This window comes from Quercus lobata, chromosome 5 (assembly GCF_001633185.2).
Source record: "Quercus lobata isolate SW786 chromosome 5, ValleyOak3.0 Primary Assembly, whole genome shotgun sequence".
Lineage (NCBI taxonomy): Eukaryota > Viridiplantae > Streptophyta > Magnoliopsida > Fagales > Fagaceae > Quercus > Quercus lobata.
The window spans coordinates 46521465-46542508 of NC_044908.1; the positions used below are offsets into that span (position 1 = coordinate 46521465).

At 34.5% G+C, this 21044-nt stretch overlaps 1 protein-coding gene and 1 non-coding gene across 3 annotated transcripts; both read right to left on the reverse strand.

Annotated features, from left to right (window-relative positions):
* Positions 1-6425: 6425 nt before the first annotated feature.
* Positions 6426-6496, reverse strand: TRNAG-GCC. The gene has a single exon. It is a non-coding gene; the product is annotated as a tRNA-Gly (tRNA).
* A 2253-nt stretch (positions 6497-8749) lies between these two features.
* On the reverse strand, positions 8750-18294 carry LOC115991485 (ubiquitin-like modifier-activating enzyme atg7). Of its 2 annotated transcripts, none has more exons than XM_031115221.1 (14): positions 18002-18294; positions 17062-17279; positions 16673-16864; positions 16518-16572; positions 16317-16411; positions 16005-16194; positions 15779-15884; positions 15550-15694; positions 15316-15474; positions 15043-15231; positions 14770-14901; positions 14566-14681; positions 14305-14464; positions 8750-9204 (listed from the first exon to the last, which is right to left on the reverse strand). In XM_031115221.1, the coding sequence occupies exons 1-14, from the start codon at positions 18126-18128 to the stop codon at positions 9040-9042; spliced, it is 2049 nt and encodes a 682-aa protein (XP_030971081.1). In that variant the 5' UTR covers positions 18129-18294; the 3' UTR covers positions 8750-9039. The 2 variants fall into 2 exon arrangements, with proteins under 2 accessions (XP_030971081.1, XP_030971079.1); XM_031115219.1 differs by having other exon boundaries at positions 15779-15895; positions 15986-16194.
* Between the last annotated feature and the right edge of the window lie 2750 nt (positions 18295-21044).

Below are 21044 nucleotides of genomic sequence, written 5' to 3' on the forward strand. Positions count from 1 at the left end.
CAAAATATGTCTTTCATGTGCTGTAGTGTAATATGATTTCAAGTTATTTTTACTTATTAATTGTTAAGACTTTATCAATATTTATCTATTTTAAAATTTTTTTTGTGCTTTGTGTTAATTTTTTAGTATGCGAAATTCCTCCCATGTCCTTTTAGATCATATAATTTAAGGTTGCTATGAAATTTTTCATGACTATATTTCTTCGAAAGTCTAAAACTAAATTTCAGTTAGAACTCCTTCTATATCCTTTTAGATCATAGATAATATTTGGCTAAATTAGATCCATCGGTCCAAATTCCTATGTAAGTCTATCTTTACTTAACTTTTTTTTCATTTTTTTTTTTTAAGTTTAGAAATTTGGATTGTTTTTCATTAATGAACTAAGATTTTGGCTTAATGTTTTCAAATGTTTTAAATGTTAAATTTATTATTTTTTCATGTGTAATATTAATATACGTGTTCTTAAAGACTGAAGAACAATATAATTATAGACATTACTAAAGTTGTATGAGTTAGGGTGCTAACCATTTGAATAAAATCAATACTAAAACAAATGATTTAAATATCAAAATAAGACTTAAAAATGAGATTTCTTTTAAGTGTACATATACAATTGATTTTTTAATCTTAAGTTTGGAGTTAATTATTTTAGGAAAACCTTATTTATGCAAGTATTAGAAAAGATTTAATTGCTTGAGTTCAAATCACTCTCTTCATTAATAAAAAAGGAATTATAATTAAAAAAAATTATTGAACATTTTAATTAGAGATATTATATAAGGAAAATATACAAAATTATGCATTTTATATAATAATAATAATCATTCATTTAGCTAGAAATGAGTTCTAAAATTATGTAATAATAATTCATTTAGTTATTGTTTCTCGATATATATATTAAAAAAATTGAGGACTAAAGTTGTTCAACACAAGGGATTTTCACTAGTAGTTTATATAAGTCCAAATTTTTGTAAGGTATAAAACATGAAAGCACAACTCACCAACCCAACCCAATCCAACCTAATTTGTGTTTGGAATTTCTCAACCTGACCTTATTGTCTTAGGATGAAAAAACTCTTCAACATGACCCATGTACACTCCTAATATTGATAACATACATGGGATTAGTTAAAGGTTTAATAAGGATGTAATTTCATATCCTTAAGTGTATTTATCTAATTGATCAAAAGAGAAGCGGTTTCTAAAGTAACTTCTACTTTGATGGGTAAGTGGAAATTAAGTTGTACAAGGAAACTAGTCATCTCTATCCATACAAGATATTCTATTTTCCATCACACCTATGTACACTCCTAATATTGATAACATACATGGGATTAGTTAAAGGTTTAATAAGGATGTAATTGCATATCTTTAAGTGTATTTATCTAATTGATCAAAAGAGGAGCGGTTTCTAAAATAACTTCTACTTTGATGGGTAAGTGGAAATTAAGTTGTACAAGGAAACTAGTCATCTCTATCCATACAAGATATTCTATTTTCCATCACACTAACTAAATTTAAAAAGAAGGGTTGAAGAGAGAGAAAGATATCCTATTAAGAAATTAAGTTTCCTTAACCAAAGACTGTATCTTGTGAAAAATCCAACAATGGATCTAGGTCAGTTCCAAATTTATTCAGTTATGTTTTTATGTACTTGTGAAATTCATTATTGTTCTAGATCTTGGAATTAATGTAGTTGTTTTGTTTAGGGAAAAGTTAACAGATGCCATAAAACATTGGTTTATGATTTTTTTTTTTTTTGAAATTTTTTATTGTAAAGAAAAAGTAATTGATTTTTTTTCTTACAGTTTTTCATATTTCCCATAAAAGTAGTATCAAAATTATCCTAAAATGGTTTATTAACAAATGTTTTAAGAGTACCTGTTAACATGACCTTTTTCTTTCTTCATAAGGAAATTAATATAGTTGTTAATAGCCTAACAACATAAAGAAATTTACAAACATAACATAGATTGATAAAATCATATCATTTAACTATAGAATAAAAGTTGAATTCTAGAAGTTAGGTTACGCCAAGTAGCTATCTTTTCTTAGTGAAAAGTGACTACTCTCTTATTAATTATAAAATTATTTTATCTTATTAATTGAGAGGATAGTTTAATTTATCTAAAACTCTTTTAGCTAAGTTTTAAGAAGTTAAAAATTATATTGCAATTAAAATTATTTATCTTATCAATTATTAGTATAGTTAATTTAGGTAAAACTCAATCATCTAGGTTTTAAATATTTAAAATTCTTCTCCAATCAAAATTCTATTAGTGAAATTTTCAATAAGTTTAAAGTAAAATAAAATATTTATTTAAATTATTTATCATAATTATTTAAATATAGTTAAATTTGCACGACATACCATACATATTGGTATGATAATATAATAAATTTGATAATATTTTTAAAATATTTCTTTTCTTTTACATGAAATTGATATTTGATACATGATTATTAGATAATGTCAAGTTATGATTCATGTAACATCACTCACACATTGTTTTATTGCCCCAATATTTATTGTGCACCAGTCATAAAATACCACCCCAGCAATTTTAATTTTTTATGGTCATATTATTCTATATTATATATGCCAGTGAACTCAAAAAAAAAAAAAAAAAAAAAAAAAAAAAAAAAAAAAAAAAAAAATATATATGATGGGTAAATTTTAGATACAATAACTCATGTGCAATACATTAAATTTCCCAATTAAAGTCAAATATATAATTTTATTGAACTTAAATTATCTTTAAAAAAGATAATATTATATTTTTTGTACTTGGTCAATACAATCAAAAATTTGAATTTAATTCTTCTCAACAAAAAAAAAAAAAAAAAAAGAATTTAATTAGTATCTAGGTTTTGCATATAATTGGCTTACTATTAATACGGAAAGGCTGCGTGCTACTGGTTCTTGACTTAATGGCTCATTGACTTGAAGGAATTATTCAAATTTTAGGCCAAATTCATTTATACAAAAGAAAGAAAGAAAGAACAAAATTAAAAAAACCGTCACATCTTTAATAGTCCATGTGGTTGATTGTGTGTTGCCTTTAAGAGCCGCCAACGTGAATCTGAATGAAAATAATTGAACAAAGTTTTAGCATCCTACATGCTCCATTTGCACATAGATAAGACTTGCCCCACACACACACATATGAAATAAAATTTGATTCACAAAAAATTGGATTAACAATATGATTAAAATTGTAGCCGTGCCTACCATTTTAGTCAAGAATCTACTCGGCAGTCGGCACATTGAGTCTTTCATTAGTGCACCACTTTGTGAACCAGATTACCATTATTGACCCAACTTTCACTATATAAAAAAATAAAAAATCTTGGGTATGAGTTTTGGGAGAAGTTCTTTAACTAGACCTTTCGATTTTGTGCTATTATAATTTCACGTCATACACCACTATACTTCTATCTATCCCATAACATTTTTTCACGTGTGAAATAGTTTACTACAACAAGAGAGAAACGGTTTATGGCTAACGGTTAATTCGGTTAAGCATTTTAAGAGCATAAAAAAAAAAGCATTTTTAAAACTCAAAATTTTATTTGGCAATCATAACTCCTCATAACTTTTATACAAACACTGATTTTAAACTTAAAATACAGTTTTCCACTAGTTTATACAAACGCATCGTAATAAACCTAGACTTGTTGAAGCCCAAAAAAAATACAAAAGGAATGGTGCTTGAATGATGTGTACCACCACCATCATCCTTACACTTTGATAGTGACTCTTTTAGATTCATCTTATCTTCTTCTCACATGTCAAAATTCTGTAGTGATAACAACTTGGTTAATTCCTTATTCATTAAAAAAAAAAAAAAAAAACTTGGTTAATAATTTTTTTTCCTTTGTAATGGCTAGGATGTAGTTAAAAATTAAAAAGTTACTTTTATTCTCAGCCTTTGTATCATAATTTTTTTTTAACTTTTACAATTACTTGATAATTGCACCGTGTAATTTTTGCATGAGATCCAAATCATTTTTTTTTTTATCAAACCATCTCACAAATGTTTTTAAATGAATTATCATCCTTTAGAGTTTGTAGAATCCACTGTGAAATTCCTAAAATCTTGTCTATCTATTTATTTTAAAATTAGTAGATTGAATTTTATTATATCAATAATAATTTGGTTATAAACCAAAATTGTGATAGTCTATGTTTTCTTTTAAATGTTAATAAGTTATAAAATTTAATCCACTCATTCAAAATGAATAAATAGAAATTTTAGAAATTTCATAATAAAGAAAGTTACTTTAAGAATTTTAAAAGATCTTAAATGGTTTTGAAATTTGTTCCTTTTTATTTGAAGACTTTATTCTAGTCAAGATTTATCTAGAAGTACACATAAGCTTAAGCTCAAGTTAACATTTGCCAAGCCTCAACAAGCAGCAGCTTTTTCTCCATTTTTCCTATTCTTTTCTAAATGTTGGTATGGTAATTTGGTAAAGCGACCCATCAGGGCATCACTTACAAATCATGATTGATTGTAGTTTTGTTTTTTTCCCCGTCGAAGAATGAACAAACATGACACAACAATTCACTTCTATTTTTACTGGTAATTGATTTGATAATGATACATGATCATGTACAAGCATGTTAATGAAAGAGGGTTTTACATGTTACTATTACCTTCTGAAGATCTGAATAACTATAAATTGAACTGCCTTCAAGAGGTGAGAACTAGATATCAGTGTCATATTCAAAAAATGGGTGGAAGAGTGCGTTTGGCAAGAAATTATAAGCTAGGTTTTTTGCTTAAATAATCTACTATTTGTGGGTCTCACATTATTTTTTGTATCAGCTTTATTTTAAATAATCTAACTATTTTTTGAAAATAAGCTAGTTTTTAACTTTTTGTCTCATTTATATAAATAAGCTATTGAAAATAAGCAATTTCCAAACCGACGTGTGTGGTGCTCTAACTCATTAAATGATCATGCCTTAGAACTGGCAAAATCTTTTCATTGGCAGTGATAGTGCCTAGACTAGCCAACCATATCAAATTGAGGCATTAGTAATGTGCCTATCGGCAGGCATAATTGCAATAAGGTGCGGATAGTGAAAAGAATGTAACTAAAAAAAATATGGACACTCCACTAATGTATAAGCAGAGGTGGAAGTAGCAGTCAGATGATAACAAATTGTCAATTTCAACAACTAACAAGTGCACTGCCAAAGGATAGAGCATTTGATAGGGTGACATTACCCCAATGACCATGTTAGTATGATGGATTTTTAGACTCTTTCACCCTATCACACATAATTTTGCAAAACCCACTACCTCAACTTTTTAGAGGTGCACTTTAAGTCTCTTCCAAATCCTACCCTTTTTAAAAATACTGCTCCTTTTTTCTGCCTTTTGAAGCTTCCCTTGAAATTCTATAATATATTATACATGCATGCTAAGTTGTGTTATCACAATTTGGAGCAAGTTCACTTCGTGCTTCACGGGAATGAAGTGTTATTCAAGTTCATCGTTGACCACTCCATTTCCAATTTTCAAGTCATTGAGCAAAGTAAACGTTTGAATTGGTGTTTTGGTAGCCAAGCTCTGGCTTGCCAACTTCGGCCAAATGTTAGAACACAATTTAAAAGTCATGGTCAAACACACAGTAAAGTAGTTACGTGATTTGTTTTAGCAAATTTTTTGATGTTGTTTCTGAAAATTTGACACAATCACCTGCCTTGTGGTCAAACTATCATATGGTTGCTATGATGCCCTCTTTAGGTTGAAAACCATTGAGACAGAATTATAGAAGCATTTTTGGCTTGCCAGAAACTTTACAATTACTTGTAAAATACACCAACTAGGTAGTCCAAGACACAAATTTAGGCAGGGATCAAATCAAATAGTGCTGCTGGCTTGTTCAAAGCTGCCAAACTGAAGTTTAATTTTCTATGTGAGAGTACATGGGAAAATGGAATTAAGAAGTTCCACTAAAACTTACCAAAGGGCTGTGTTTGCATTGCCCAATAAACATATAGCAAAACAGAATTCATGATGCTTTTTGAACTTGAATGGCTTTGTTTTTTTGTTTTAAAAAAGCTATTTGCAGATTAAACAAGGGATTACCTTTAGTCACAAGTCTTTCAGATCTTCATGACTAGATTTGGAGACAAAAATGTGCAAGTCTTGCTTAAAGTTGAAGTTAACCTTCTGGGGTCTACCGGACCCATAATAATGATGGTCCCATTTACTATGTATTTTCTACCTATGATTAATTCCATGAGAATTGAGATCCTATCACTTCTAGCGCAGTCCTGATTAGCGACCAAAAAAGTATATTATTGCTAATTGACCAGCTATGTGGTTTACAGTTTTCTCATTTCTGTAACAGAAAATAATAATAATAATAAAAAAGCTTTCTCATTTCTGAGAAAAAAGAAAAATAAATGCACCAGCCGGGAATCGAACCCGGGTCTGTACCGTGGCAGGGTACTATTCTACCACTAGACCACTGGTGCTTTGTTGTTTGACTTCTTTATACTAGAAATATATCTAAATTTAAAAAACAGATGCCAAAATAACTTATGTTTCCTCTCATGCAAATTCCAGGACTGTTTTAACGCAAAATTGAGGACACAGATCTTCATGAACAGATAAGTTCATAGCAACCCCAAACTCGACTTTATTTTACCAAGACAAGCATCAAAATATTTAAGAACCTAATCCATGCTATGATCACTCCTCACTGATCTTTTAAAAATCTCTGATTCACAAAGTAAGTAGAGGGGTTGGGAGGGGTAAAAACCCCTTGCACTATAGTTCATACTCAAAGTAAGAAGTGTCTATCCGCATTTAATGGTCTTTATACATATCACTAGTGATGGGGTCAAGATTTTAGTTCGGGTGACACATATAAAAGGCAATATAAAGTAAAGAGTCCGAATTTGGAAATAATGGGGGTGTAAAACCCATGTTTTACACCATCCAATAAGTGTTTGCCACATTAGTATTTTACTTAAAATTCAATTATCCTGCCACACTTAATAATATCTCAATAAATTCTCAATTTGGTTGAATTTATATATGGGTATTAGAATTGATTAGGCATGATTGTGCTTATTCTTAAATATGTGATAAAATAATGTGGCATGTTAGGATTGGAGAGATAAAACATGAGTTTTATATCACGTCCTTATAGAATTTAATCTCTAAAGTAAAACCTAAATATATTAATCTGTATTAATAGTAAAATAAATATATAGTTGTGAACAACTACAATTGTCATACAAAATCTAATATAAACTCAGACTATAATTTATTCTTTCATACCGAGTCTAATTTAATCAAAGTAAGAGGTTTATCTAATTAGACACCAATTTTGATTCCTTAAAATAATTTTTTTTTTAAATCAATCTAAAAGTGTTAAGAGTAAAATGATATACCTACAAAGTTGTATACAATATAAGTCTCATTGCCTTCATTGCTTTTAAAAAATAAGTGGAATTAAAGATTTTTTTTCTTTATTATTCAAAGTATTTAAAATTTTGGTTTATAACAAAAGCTCAAAGTTTGAAATTCAAAAATCAATAGATAAAGGAGGAAAAAAAAAAGAAAAAAGAAAAAAAAGAAAGAAAGATAGTGGAGGCTCTAGGGTTTTAGTACTGTACAAGGAATGAGGCAGTTTTTTTAATTATCTATTACCTATATAAAAAGCGCGAATGAGCTTGTGAATAGTGCTTTTGTCGATCACCTTGCTTGGTTATTTCGTGTTAACAAATTTACAGCCAAGCAACGGACAAAGGAGAGCTAGGTTGGTTTGTTTATTGTGTGTAGATAGGTTTACACTATCCTTAAAAAAATTTAATTTGAACAGTTAGAGAGCATAGGTCGTTTGGTCTTTTGCCCCTATTTTATTTGATCTTATCTCTTTGTTAGCTTTTTTGGTCAGCCAACTCTACTCTATTGATGGACACGAAAACAGGACATGCGTTTGAGGGATAAGAAGAACGCTGCAGAGGAGTCTGCTTTACCAACTAATCCACTAATTGACAGAGAGCAGCTATGAGTAAATCATAAAACAAATACGAGAGAGACAATTTATGATTTGAATAGTTAGAGTTACCTCTGTTGATAAACTCAAACACAGGATCCAAGGGATTGAGATAAGGTTGGAGATAAGAAACAAAAAAGAAAAATAATAATAATAATAAATAAGCCATGAGCGAATTGATAGAGAAAGAGAAAAAAGAAGGAAAAGAAGAAGGCCGGAGAGAAAGGTGCTTGATGCTTACCCATGTAAATTTATTTCATAAACTCTTTCAACTTTCCTCTTTTTTATTCTTTGATTCCAAAACAAAATTCTTGTGTTGTATAAATTTTAAATATATATTGAAATGCTGTAAAAATAAAAATGTTTTGGTGTTTGCCTCTTTGGTGGGTCAGTCAGTCAGTGTTAAGTGAATTTTTCTCAATATTTCGTGTCACTGCTGTTTTCTTCTACGTGGGATCTGCCTTTTTTCTCTCTTTTTTTGTACCTTATAAAATGTATATTATATATATTTATAAGGTTTTGGCGTTTTGCGATATAAACCTTCAACCTTTTCGCATGGCACAAATCAAATCGACGAGCCTTTGTCTAAAAGACCATAGTAATTACGCTTTGAATGTCAGTGATATTTCAACCTAATTTTGTAATTCTCTTTTAAATGAACAAAATTTTGCCATTGAAACAAAACCAAAATAATAATAATAATTGAAAGAATACAAAAAGAGACAGGTAATGGACAACAATAATATTTGAATAATATTATTGACACATATTAAATACATCGTCAAAGTGTCTATCATACCAGTAGATGACAAGGATGAGACCAGATGATAGCACGCCTATAAATATCTACTGGATTATGGTCGGAAAGCTGTTAAACAAACATATTTGACCTAATGGTTGTGAACCTAAATAAAGTGAACAAATCAATCAGAGATTTAAGTTAGGCTCCACATGTGAAGCACCTAGTCTGATACTAATTGAAAAATAATGCAATTCAGCTTAAGGAATTCCTCAAATTTCAATACAATCGTCATCATCATCATCATCCCAGTCAAGTTTAAAGGAGCTGGCTGATTTCATCAACTCAGTTAGTCCAGTGAGATCCTCTAGATAGGTAGGATGATTGATTGCTTGGATGGTAAATTCCATTCCTCTTTCTCGATATTCTGATACCACCTGAACAATTCGTTGTGATGTATATTAATAAAAACAAAGGATTGAAAAGAAACCATTAAATAAATAAATAAATAAAAACAAGAAGAGCAAAAGCAAGTTATAAGACAAAATGCACAAATTAACCATCCTCAATTAAGCATCTGTGAAGTAGTTTAGTTTATTCAGCACATGGGTTAATCTCATCAGCGTGTCCGTTAATCTCACCCAACTGCAAAGCCATTGATTGTAAGCCTCTCTAAATACTGTACAGCTGATGTGAAATACGAAAGGTTCAGTCCCTTACTTCCTTCCCTCTATCTCTCTCTCTCTCTCTCCCTCTCCCTCTCTCAAACCATTTACTTTGACATGCTTCAATAGCTAAACTACAGGTTTTCATGGTATTAGAGCCACACTTTGCCAAGTATATACTAGAATGCAACGTTTTGAATCAAAGCCCTATTTTCCTTCTTTCAGATATTTCTAATCTCAGACCAGTACAACTAGATCACTCCAATTATATCTTATGGAGACACCAGATGATCTCTATTCTTGAAGCATTCTCCTTGCTTGGTTTTGTGGATGGTTCTTTTGAATGTCCTTAGCAATACTTACAAGACAACGGTGGAGAAGAGAATCCAGCATATCTGCAATGGATTGCTAAGGATCGAGCTCTTCTCATTGCTATATATTCTACACTTTCTTACTCAGCTCTGACATGGGTTGTTGGAAAAAACACTGCTTGGGGTCCATGAGAAACTCTTCAAAAGGTGTTCGACGTGTCTTCTAGATCTCATATACTCAAACTAAAAGGCAAGCTATACAATATGAAGGAGAATGATTCAATTACTGCCTACTTTCAACGGATCTAGGAAGCCCGAGATAAATTGACAGCAGCATCCGTGCACATAGATGATGAGGAATTAGAATATATCATGCTGAAGGGGCTGCCTCATCAAATTATTCCCGTTCTGCTATTTGAACCATAAATGAGCCCCTTGCTTTCGAAGACCTTCATGCTTTATTACTCTCAAAGGAACAATCTCTGAAACATCCTCATCTCATTGCCATGACAGCAACCTCAAATGGCAACAAGAATTTCAGTGCAAATGGAACACAATATTCTTACTCACCAAACAATAGAGGGCGTGGAAGATCAACAAGCCACAGAGGTTGAGGTCGAGGTCGAGGTCATGGTTTTAATAACAATTCTAACAGTGATTTTCATTGCAGCAATCCCCAACCTTCCTATCAAAACTTCTCTGGCAGTAATTTATATCAACAACATGTCAGATCTGAGGCCACATTACTCTAGATTGTTATCATAGGATGGATAACTCTTCTCAAGGCCGAAAGCCACCAGAAAAACTTGCTGCACATGCATTCTTTACTACAGAGCAGCAATCTTGGCTCAGTGACACTGGTGCCACTTATCACATTCTCTCCATAATGAGTAGAAAGGCTTGGAGGTAGTCTCAGTTGGTAATGGTCAAGGACTTAGCATTACACATCTCAGTGATGCTCAACTTAGAACCCCCTCACACACTTTTAACTTTGTAACATTCTTGGGATCCCTATAATCGTATCTAATATTTTCTCCATTCATAAGTTATACAGAGATAACAACCGTTCTTTCTAATTTGATGTTGATATTTTCTTTATTCAGGACAAATCTACGAGGAGACTCATCAACAAATGCAAGAGTGAAAAATCCTCTTCGCTTTTTATTTCCTTCTTGTCTCCTGCCTCCATTGGTGCTAAAGTCAATAATCAAGTTTGGCATGATCGTCTTGCCCACCCACATGATAGAATTCTCAAGCATGCTCTTGAAATATTTCCTTGGCATTCTGTAGCTCAAAATTTTTCATCAAGAAACATTGTTGTAAAATGACTCAATTACCAATTGATGCTTCTAGTTTTAAATCCACATTTCCTCTTCCATTAATTCACAGTGATGTTTAGTATCCTGCACCTATCACCTTCGTTAATGGTTAAGATATTACGTAATCTTTGTTTATAATTTTACCTTCTGTACTTGGTTATTCTCTATCAAACTTAAATCTAAAGCCATTACAGAAACTTATCATCAACCAAAATTCATTTTTACATTCAGACGGTGGTAGTGAATATTAGTAATGAGTTTCAAAGCCTATGTTCTTCTCTTGGATTACCCATCAAATTACATGTCCACATACTCCCAAACAAAATGGAATTGTTGAGCATAAACATGGACATATAATTGAAACCTCTCTTAACTTGATGTCTCAAGCAAATATCCCTTTTTCATATTGATCTTATGCTGTCATCACTGACATCTTCTTGATTCCCCATGGGAATTTTTTTTTGGGGACCCCACCAGGTTACACCTCTTTTAAGATTTGGGTGTTCTTGTTATCCTCTTCTTCATCCTCACTCCTCACAATACACACAAGCTTGAAAATTAAATCAAGGAATGTATTTTACTTGGATACACCATTAATTCCAAAGGACATCTGTTTTCAGACCTCCCTATTAACAGAATTTTTGTTTCTCAGGACATTATATTTGATGAATCCTCTTTTCCTTTTACTCATCTAGATTCTACTTCTCCTCCACCTTCCTCCTCATCATAATCCAACACTAGGTTTCAACTCCCTTATTCTTCCCTGTCTATTCCTTCTATACTTGGTCCAATTCCATCATCCTCTCAGTCACTTCCTCCGTCCTCTTTGATTGCTATGCCTTGCTCTCAGTCCACTTCCTTGTTCCCTCCACCAACTTCATTCCTTCTTCTTCCTTGAATTCGATATCAACTTCCTCACTGCATTTGGTACCATCATCTCCTTATCCTGCTCCACCTCCATTACCTACACACCTTATGCAAACATGTTTTTCAGTAGGGCATTTTAAAAAGAAATGCTTTCACTCATCCACTATTGACAATTTGAGAACTGAGCCTCCTTATTATGCTATTGCTTCTAAGATTTCAGTGTCATCAGATAATGGAGGTTGAATTTATAGCCTTACAGAAACAAGGTACTTGGTCCTTAGTTCCTCTGCCATCCAAGAAAAATTGTTGGATGCAAGTGGATATACAAATTAAAACGGCATCCGGATGGCAGCATTGCTCATTTTAAGGCTCAATTAGTAGCCAAAGACTATCATCAACAACCTGGCTTGGACTTTGTTGAAACATTCAACCCAATTATAAAACCTGCTACTGGATTTCGATGGATACCCCAGTGGTCCAAGTACCTCTTGTGGTACCTGGGCAATGGGGTTCAAACCCCACCAGCCCCCCTCCCCCTATTTACCTAGCTAAAAATGAAAAATGAAAAAAGTTATCAAACCTGCTACTATTTGCATTATCTTATCCATTGTTGTCCAATTTCAATGGTCTATTCGTCAATTGGATTTTAAGAATGCCTTTTTGCATGAATATCTAAAGGAAAAGATCTATATGGTCCAACCTCATAAATTCATTGATCTTGAGAATCACCATCATGTGTGTAAACCTCATAAGTCCATATATGATCTCAAACAAGCACCTTGAGCTTGGTTTAAGAGGTTTACTTCTCACCTAAAAACCCTTAGGTTGCATGCCTCTACTGCTAACTCATCTTTATTAATCCATTGAAATGATCACTCCATTACTCTCTTTCTTCTCCACGTGGAGAACATCATTCTTACAGGCAATGATACTTCATTACAAGTTTAAATCATCAGTTGGGGTCCATTTTCGAACTTAAGGATTTAAACCTCTCAACCTATTTTCTGGGTCTACAAATTGAGTCCTCTCCTTTGGGTATTTTCGTTCATCAAGAAAAGTATGATTCAAACACCTTGAATCGTCATAATATGTTTGATATCTTGCAAGACTCTTGATGATACTCTACTTTCTGATCCTTCTCCCTATCAGAGCATGGTGGGAACATTGTAGTATCTAGAGTTTACACTTTCTGATCTCTACCTTGCTGTGAATCAATTTTTCCAATTTATGCAAGCTCCAACTGGTCTTCCTCTTATCACTGCTATGAGAATCCTTTGGTATCTCAAGGGTACTCTTTGTCATGGTATTCACTTCAAACCTGGCTCTCTCCATCTTTCCATCTTTGCTTATGCCAACTGGGTTGGTGATCCATTCAATCGGCACTCCACCAAGGCTGAATACCATTCCCTTGCTAATACGGCTGTGGAGGTATCTTGGCTTTGCATGGTTCTTCATGAATTTAGGCATTTTTCTCCATACTGCACCTTGGATCTAGTGTGCAAACGTTTTGGCGATTGCCCTGCGTCACCACATTTAATGCTTGAACGAAACATATTGAGGTTGACTTCCATTTCACTCGAGAGTGTATGGTTTGCAAAGATTTAGTTTTCAAATTCATTGCCACCTCTAATCCGGTTGCGAATCTCTTTACTAATGAGCTCGGTTCTGAGTGTTTCGAATTGTTGAAGACGAACTCATGGTCCCTTCTGTGCCCTTTCGTTTGCAGGGGGATAAGGATACCAGTCAAACTGCTTAACAGCTCATGTAACCGTTTTTCATTTGAAACTGTCTGTGCAACTACTTCTGGTTGTAACAACTTGTTTGTTATTGATGATTAGTCTGTTAACAAGTTAGACTCAGTTAAGCATCTGCTAGGTAGCTTACTTTATTCAGCACATGGGTTAATCTCTTCAGCATGTGAGCTAATCTCACCCAACTTAAAAACCATTGATAGTAAGCCTCTATAAATACAATGATGTACCTGGATACTGATTAAACTGATATGGAATATGAAAGGATCGGTTTCCACTTCCTACCCTCTATTTCTCTCTCTTATTTCTTTCTCTCTGTCAACCATTTACTTTGACTTGATTCAATAGCTAAACTGCAGGCTTTTCATTAATATCTCAACTAGAAACCCACCATGTATATTGTAGAATCTATTTTCTCTCATTCAAATCAAAACCATGCATGAGACTTTCATCTCACACGTCTACTAAGTTATAAAAGAAAGAACTTTTCCTCTTTCCTCCAAGGTGAAGAACATACGAGAAACCTCCCATGTACAGGATGATTGAAGTTACTGATGAAAGTGGAGGAAGTAGATGTAAAAGTGGTGCTAGGAAGAAGTAATCAAATGAGCAAGCAAAACTTACTGTGCTGGAACAAGCTGTGCAACTGTTTGAGGAGTGACCCACAAGTGTCATCTGAGAAAATTGAGAGAGGGAACCTCGAATTTGGTGGGGTAAAACACCAAGAGGCTGCTCACTGCTTCCACTATTACTGGAGTTTGCAAGCTCACCATCAGCAAATATCCTGTATGTGTACAGTTGAACACCCAAATGCCAGGTCAACTAAAAATCATTTCAAAACTCATAAAAGTAACAAATAATCAAGATCTGTTCACATGGCTTTACCCCTGAGGGTGATGCAGGATGCCCACCAAAAGTTCAACAGCGAGGGCCGAAGCAATTGGAGCAAGTCCTGGTCGTGTAACTGTGCATTGCTGGTCTAAAGTGCGGTTGGCAGTTGACTGCAAAAAGAGCATGGGACTAATGGGTGATCTTGTTATAAATAAAACATAAAAAACAAATCAGATCTCAGGTTTTCTAGAATATTACATCAATTGGTGCAACCACATCATTGCAGAAGTAACAGCCCAATCTCTGCCTTTCATCATTAGAGCTAAAAGGACCAGCTCCATGGCGCATTACCAAGAAGCTATCAAATCCTAGAGCTGCAGTTATGGTAATCTGCAAACAAGGGAATTTGATTTCTAAATAAATACACCTTATTATTGCAGTTGATCAAATAAATCAACCTGAACAAGACGTGAACCAAGCTTATTGGAGAATGCAATGCCAAATATAACAACGATTACACCAAGAGCAGACCTTGTTAGTATTGGCACAAAGAAGTGTTGGTAGCCACCGGCTTTCCCTTGTATCAGTCAACAAGAAAACAGCATCATGAGAATCAACCAAATCATGCAGGCGCCTACAATCTTCAAGCACATTATCCTCTTCTTGGCTAGGCACAGGATGCCCAGGCATTGGTATAGCCATCACAACACCTTCTGCATCCTGTAAAATGAAATATGGAACATATGCATGGTTTGAAAAATAAACATCTTTTATAGGAAACCATCAAAGGGTAAAATCAGTTACCACAGCTGGAAATATCCGACCGAGACTTTTGACTGCTGCTGTAGCTTTATATTCCCCACCATTGAGGCAGTCATCCAATGTATATAGGGACTGCCTCAATGGATTCGACATAGCAACCCGGCCATTGTCAACCAGTGTAATTTTCCGGACACCCCAAGCCTGTAATAAGCATATTATTTTATCACCCGATAGATAGAATCAGATACGGTAATCATAAATTATTTTAGCTCTTACCATAAGCATGCGAGCAACCTGACATCCAAGTGTACCTGCTCCTAGTAGAAGACACTTCATAGATGACAAGGCATTTAAATTCAGAGATGGCAAAGCACGCCATCTCATTAGTTTTAAGTTCAAATCTGCTGCAGATACGGCCAACCTGAAGATAGAATGTCTCAAAATGCTAAGTAACAATTCGAACAATACCATTATCGACAATAGAGTGATACTAATGAAGCCATACCTAGTTGGATCCATGGATTTAGCAAGGCAAATACACCTAGAGACTTGCCTCCCTTTGTTTTGTTCCCACCCCACTGCGTTTGGTAAACATTGATGATCCCTCCATCCTAAACCATTACTAACAATAAGTTATAAAGGTCAGGTAAACAGAACAAATTCAAACTGCAGAAGGAGGGAGAGTAACTATCAATCAGAAAAGAGCTGTTACCCAGTTTTTGCCGCTCTACCTTGTGGAACTGTAATCAAGGCTTCACCAACAAGGGACAACTCCAAATCTGCGAAACCACGATTCTCTCTATAGCACAAGAAGCGAACTGACTTGAGATTCCATCTCACAGAAATAAGTGCAAGAAAGTTGCGAAGAGGCCAACCAGGATTATTTGGAAGATGACATGGGTCATAAAAACCGAACAGCAACTGCCAATAGCAAAAATAGTAGCTTTAAGAAAATCACACCAATTAAACATCCCACATAAAGCTATTTCTAGTAGCAAAATCCCATTAAGCATTCCAAATAACTTGAGGAGTCATAGACAAACCTTGTTACCATCACTTTGGCAGGTTTCCCAATCCTTTATATGCTTAACCGTAGCTAGTGAATTTGGATCAATACAGACCAAAAAGAAGGGCACATCTGCATCGGACAAATTGAGCATACATTAACAGGAACATAAATAAGAGATAATCTTCCTTAAAAAAATAAATAAAAGAAGTTCAAAATAATGAGGAGGCATATCTACCGGCTGTTAAGCTTGACTTTCGCCACTCATTACAAACCGCTGAAACAGATTTTGCCTGCATGTTACAAAAACAATCAAACATGAACAACGTAATTTAATTAAAATAGTTAGCTTCTCATTTTAAAATAGTTTCCAACAATTATCAGTCTCAGCACCTCTTCTAAGCTAAAATACTGTGAAGCTCGCCTTAAATCAACCAAGGTTGCTGGAGGATCAAGCACCAGAGCAGGGAAAGCAAACCAGTAGTGAAACGTCCATTTTTTCAAGTCTGCAAATGAGATAAGAAGGAACCTTGAAAGTACGGCACTATCCTCCACAGCTTTTCCAGTATGAATGTCATCCCAAATCTAAATATCAACAAGATGGAAAATTTTTATGTAAGATCTTCATACACAGTTGGTCAAAATGAATTCTTATACTTTCAATAAAGTTACACAACAATTACATCCATAATTGCTAATCGGCACTTATCTTAGAAATTGAGCTACAGAGTACAAACTGATTGCACATAAAATTAAGGAACTAAACCTATTACAAGGAGCACCTTTTTTGCTTCTGCCTTTAGCAAACTCTTCTTATCAAGGGCATGGAAACTTTCTATTGTATTCGTGTTGTAAAGAATGCCTGGGACAGGGCACCTGTTTCTGTTGCCACCACTTGTGGCAGCTGTTGAAGATTGCTCATTCGATTCAGAAGGCAAAGACTCAGCTAGTAGAGTTAAATGATTTGATACTTGAGGATGTGAGCAAGGAGCATAAAAACCTGCAAAACAAGGTCAGTTTGTACCCCAGATTACAACAAAATATCACAAAACAAATAAGGGTTAGTTTCTCACTAATATATTTACTTTTTTTGATAGATACTATACAATTTGAAACCTAAGGTATCCGCTCCAAGATGCTTGCTCTTTACCATTATGCCAACAAATCAATGGGGGTTTTTATTTTATGTAAGCGGGATTCAAACCCAGGTCCCTTGTTTGACAATGAAAGACTTTACCAGTTTAATTAATAATGATTTGAGACAACACATTAAGCAAATGTTTATGAGACATAAGATTCATATTTTTTGCACAAACAGGAAGGTTAGTTACACTAAAAAAATCTGAATTCTTGTTCATAAGGCACCATTCAATACTTGGGAATTCTACATTCACACAAATGAATCTAATAACATAAATTCCCCCCGAAAAAACAAAGTTTTAACGACCCAAGTGACCTAATGCACCAATTAGAACATCATATGGGACACCAATACATATGACCAAAGGTACTAATTCAAATAAGAAACAATATTGAATTACTATTTCTACTAGTTAGTAATTCATATGATCAAATTATGATCCGATGAGACATTAAAACCTTCACAAATACAAAACTATTACCCAAAAAAAAAACAAAAAATAGTAATCAAAACCTGAATCCTAATTAGGTGATGCAAAAGAAAAGAAGAATAAAGAGCGAAGAAGAAGAAGTGGTAAAAACCAGTGACGGGAATGGGAGAGTCGTCGATGCCGAGCTTGTTGAGTTTGAGAGAAGAAAAGCGGTGCCAGAAACCCTCGTCAACCGCGCTTTGGAATTGCGCGAACACCACTATGGATTCGCTAGCCATTACTAAACAAACACGAACACAAAACCAAGCTATTCTTTTCGTTTCTTGTTTTTCTTTTCTTATTATACTCTTTTCTTTAGGAATTCAATTCAATTGAGACTCTGATTCTCATTTCTCACATGTTTATGGGTAGAGTAAGAATAGAAACATACCTCGTTGGCACTGGCTTTTGTTGTGTTTTGGTTTAGACTTTAGAGTTAGTAAGTTTAGGAGCAATCAACTATTGCCAAGTCAGCTTTTGGATTTGGGCATACAATTGGTTTGGGACTAATTATTTATGAGAAGGGCTGCTTATACAACATTTTCGTACTAAATCATATATGGTAAATTGTTATTGGTTCTAAATTAAACTTACAATTGTTTTCAAAAAATAAACTTATAATTAAAATTACTTTTTTACCTACTATTAACAACTCTTAACAACCTGCCACTTAGCATTTGTTGCGGATATAACATTTCTTGTTATTAATAATAATAATAATAATAATAATAATAAAGTTTAACTACAAACTTGGTTGAGACCATACCTTTCCTATTTTGTAGGAGTTTCTCTCTCTCGTTTTCCACGAGAATTCTCTCCCTAGGGTTTCCTACGGGGCTGCTTTTTTGCTTTCTTTTTGCCGTTGCTTTCTTTTGCCGTGGAGTCCACAAACATAGCAGACGATGTTTCACAAATCCTAGAGAAGATGAAGTTAACCTTGGAAGAAGAAGAGATAATTAACATATCTAATGAAGGTCAACAAGAAGAATTAGAAAGTTGTGCTTTGAGTGAAGTTTTTAACTTGCAAACCTTTTAATAAAAGAGTAGCTCTAGTGAAACTCAAAAAAGCTTAGGGACTGGAGGATGGTGTGCAAGTTGTTGAAGTAGGGTCAAACTTGTTTCAGTTTAAGTTCAGATCTGAATTTGAGTTGAACAGAGTTTATATTGGAGGTCTATGGAGTTTTGATAATCAAGCGCTACTATTAACAAGATGGAAGTCGGGGATGACGGCGACGAATGTTAAGTTTGATTCAATAGCTCTATAGATACAAATATGGGGGGGCGCCTTTCGAGATGAGATTTGCCTGGGAAGCGAAGGAGGTGGGGAACCGATTAGGGAGGGTGTTGGAGGTCGAGAGACGGCATAACAATGATAGGTAGAATTTTTTTATGCGGGTTAAGGTGGCTATTCTGCTAGAAAAAGAGATACACAATGGGGCTTTCTTAGCAGGTTCGAATGTGAAAAAATATTGGGTGAATCTTAAGTACAAGCGATTGCCTATATTGTGCCATTACTGTGGACTACTTGGGCATGAACTACAGTTTTGTGCTCAGTATTTTAGCAAAACAAAATTTGGGACTGAAGTTGAATGCGATTATGGAGATTGGCTAAAGGCTTCATTGGGTAGAACAAGATCACCACAGAGGAGGGAAGTTATGAAGGATGATGAGCATGAGGGAAAGAAAGGTGTTAGTAAGGGCCAGTCCGCTTCACAAAATATGGCGGAGGTGGGAGCTAGCTGTGGTGGGGAAGGGAGAAAACATACCAAAATGGTTATGGAGGGCGTGGGGGGTGCTACCGGAATTGTGGGAAAAGATTGGGCTAGCAACGGGAACATAGTCGAGAATCAAAGGAGTGGAGACGTGGATAAGGGACGTGGAGATTCGGGTTCCTTAATTTTGGGAAGGCAGAAACCATGCTTACATGAGAGGTTTGAGGTGGCACCAACAATACATGAAGAGCACGTGCAAATTAGTGATGCTGGAGTTGGGCTGAATAACATTAAAAAGCCCTCTACATGGACCAGACTAGTCCGAATGGATGTTGGGCCTGTGGGAGTATTAAAAGAGGGGGCTAAATCCATTTTGGGAAAAAGAAACAACCTGGCTATGGTAGTTGATGGGGAGGCAAAGGTAGACAAGAATATCGAGAAAAAAAGGGAAGGTTTGTGAGGACTTAACCATGTTTGAAACAGTAGGGGTGTTGCAACACCCTTGCCAAGAGCAATGAGGCTTTTAAGTTGGAACTGCTAAGGGCTTGGAAACCTTTGAACAGTTCAAAGCCTTCACAAATTAGTGAGAGAACAAGCTCTCGATGTATGTTTCTTAATGAAAACAAGGTTGGATCAAAGTGGATTTGAGAAGCATTGTGATGATGTACCTTTTAAAAATAAATTAATAGTGAAAAAGCCTAATTTGGGTGGAGGGTTGGCTTTGCTTTGAAAGGAGGAGGTGACTTTAGATGTTATTAATTTTACTAATAACCATATTTTGGCTAAGGTTGTGGAGAAGGATGGTTTTGTGTGGTATCTCATAGGGTTTTATGGATGGCCAGAGGCAAATGAAAAGCGGAAGTCGTGGGTACTTTTATCTCATTTAAAGTCTTTTGTTGAGGTTCCATGGTGTTGTATTGAGGATTTCAATGCCATACTTCACACATCGGAAAAACAAAGTGTCAATGCACCTTACCATAATCAGATGAAGGATTTCAGAGTTGCTTTGGAGAATTGTGAATTGACAGATTTGGGTTTTACTGAGCATAAATTTACTTGGACAAACCAGCGGCCAGGATCAACCCACACAAAACAATGATTGGATAGAGTTGTTGCTAACAAAGATTGGATTGAAAAGTTCCTTGCCAGTTCAGTTTCTCACTTGTTCAGCCATGCTTCTGATCATATTCCTATTCTGTTGAGAACTATGAATGATAGGCGGCTTAGGGGAAGGGGGGTTGGTGGTTTTAAGTTTGAGGAGAGTTGGTTGTTACGGGATGATTGTGAGGAAGTTGTGCATGAGGCATGGACAAAAGGTGGGCATGGCAGTCCAGGTTTGAGGGGTGTTATGGACCAAATCCAAGGCTGTGGGGCTGATTTGAATGCGTGGGGTTCTTTAAAGACTAAACCTAAAATAGAGGAAATTAAAAGATTACAAAAGAA

What these genes read in the sequence shown, in the direction of transcription:
- LOC115991485 (XM_031115219.1), bottom strand. Translation starts at nt 18,128, where the DNA reads ATGGCTAGCGAATCCATAGTGGTGTTCGCGCAATTCCAAAGCGCGGTT. An exon ending in AGGTTGCTCGCATGCTTATG is followed by an intron (nt 15,475 to 15,549) that starts GTAAGAGCTAAA and finishes TGCTTATTACAG; the next exon opens with GCTTGGGGTGTCCGGAAAAT. An exon ending in ATGTGGTTGCACCAATTGAT is followed by an intron (nt 14,682 to 14,769) that starts GTAATATTCTAG and finishes CTCTTTTTGCAG; the next exon opens with TCAACTGCCAACCGCACTTT.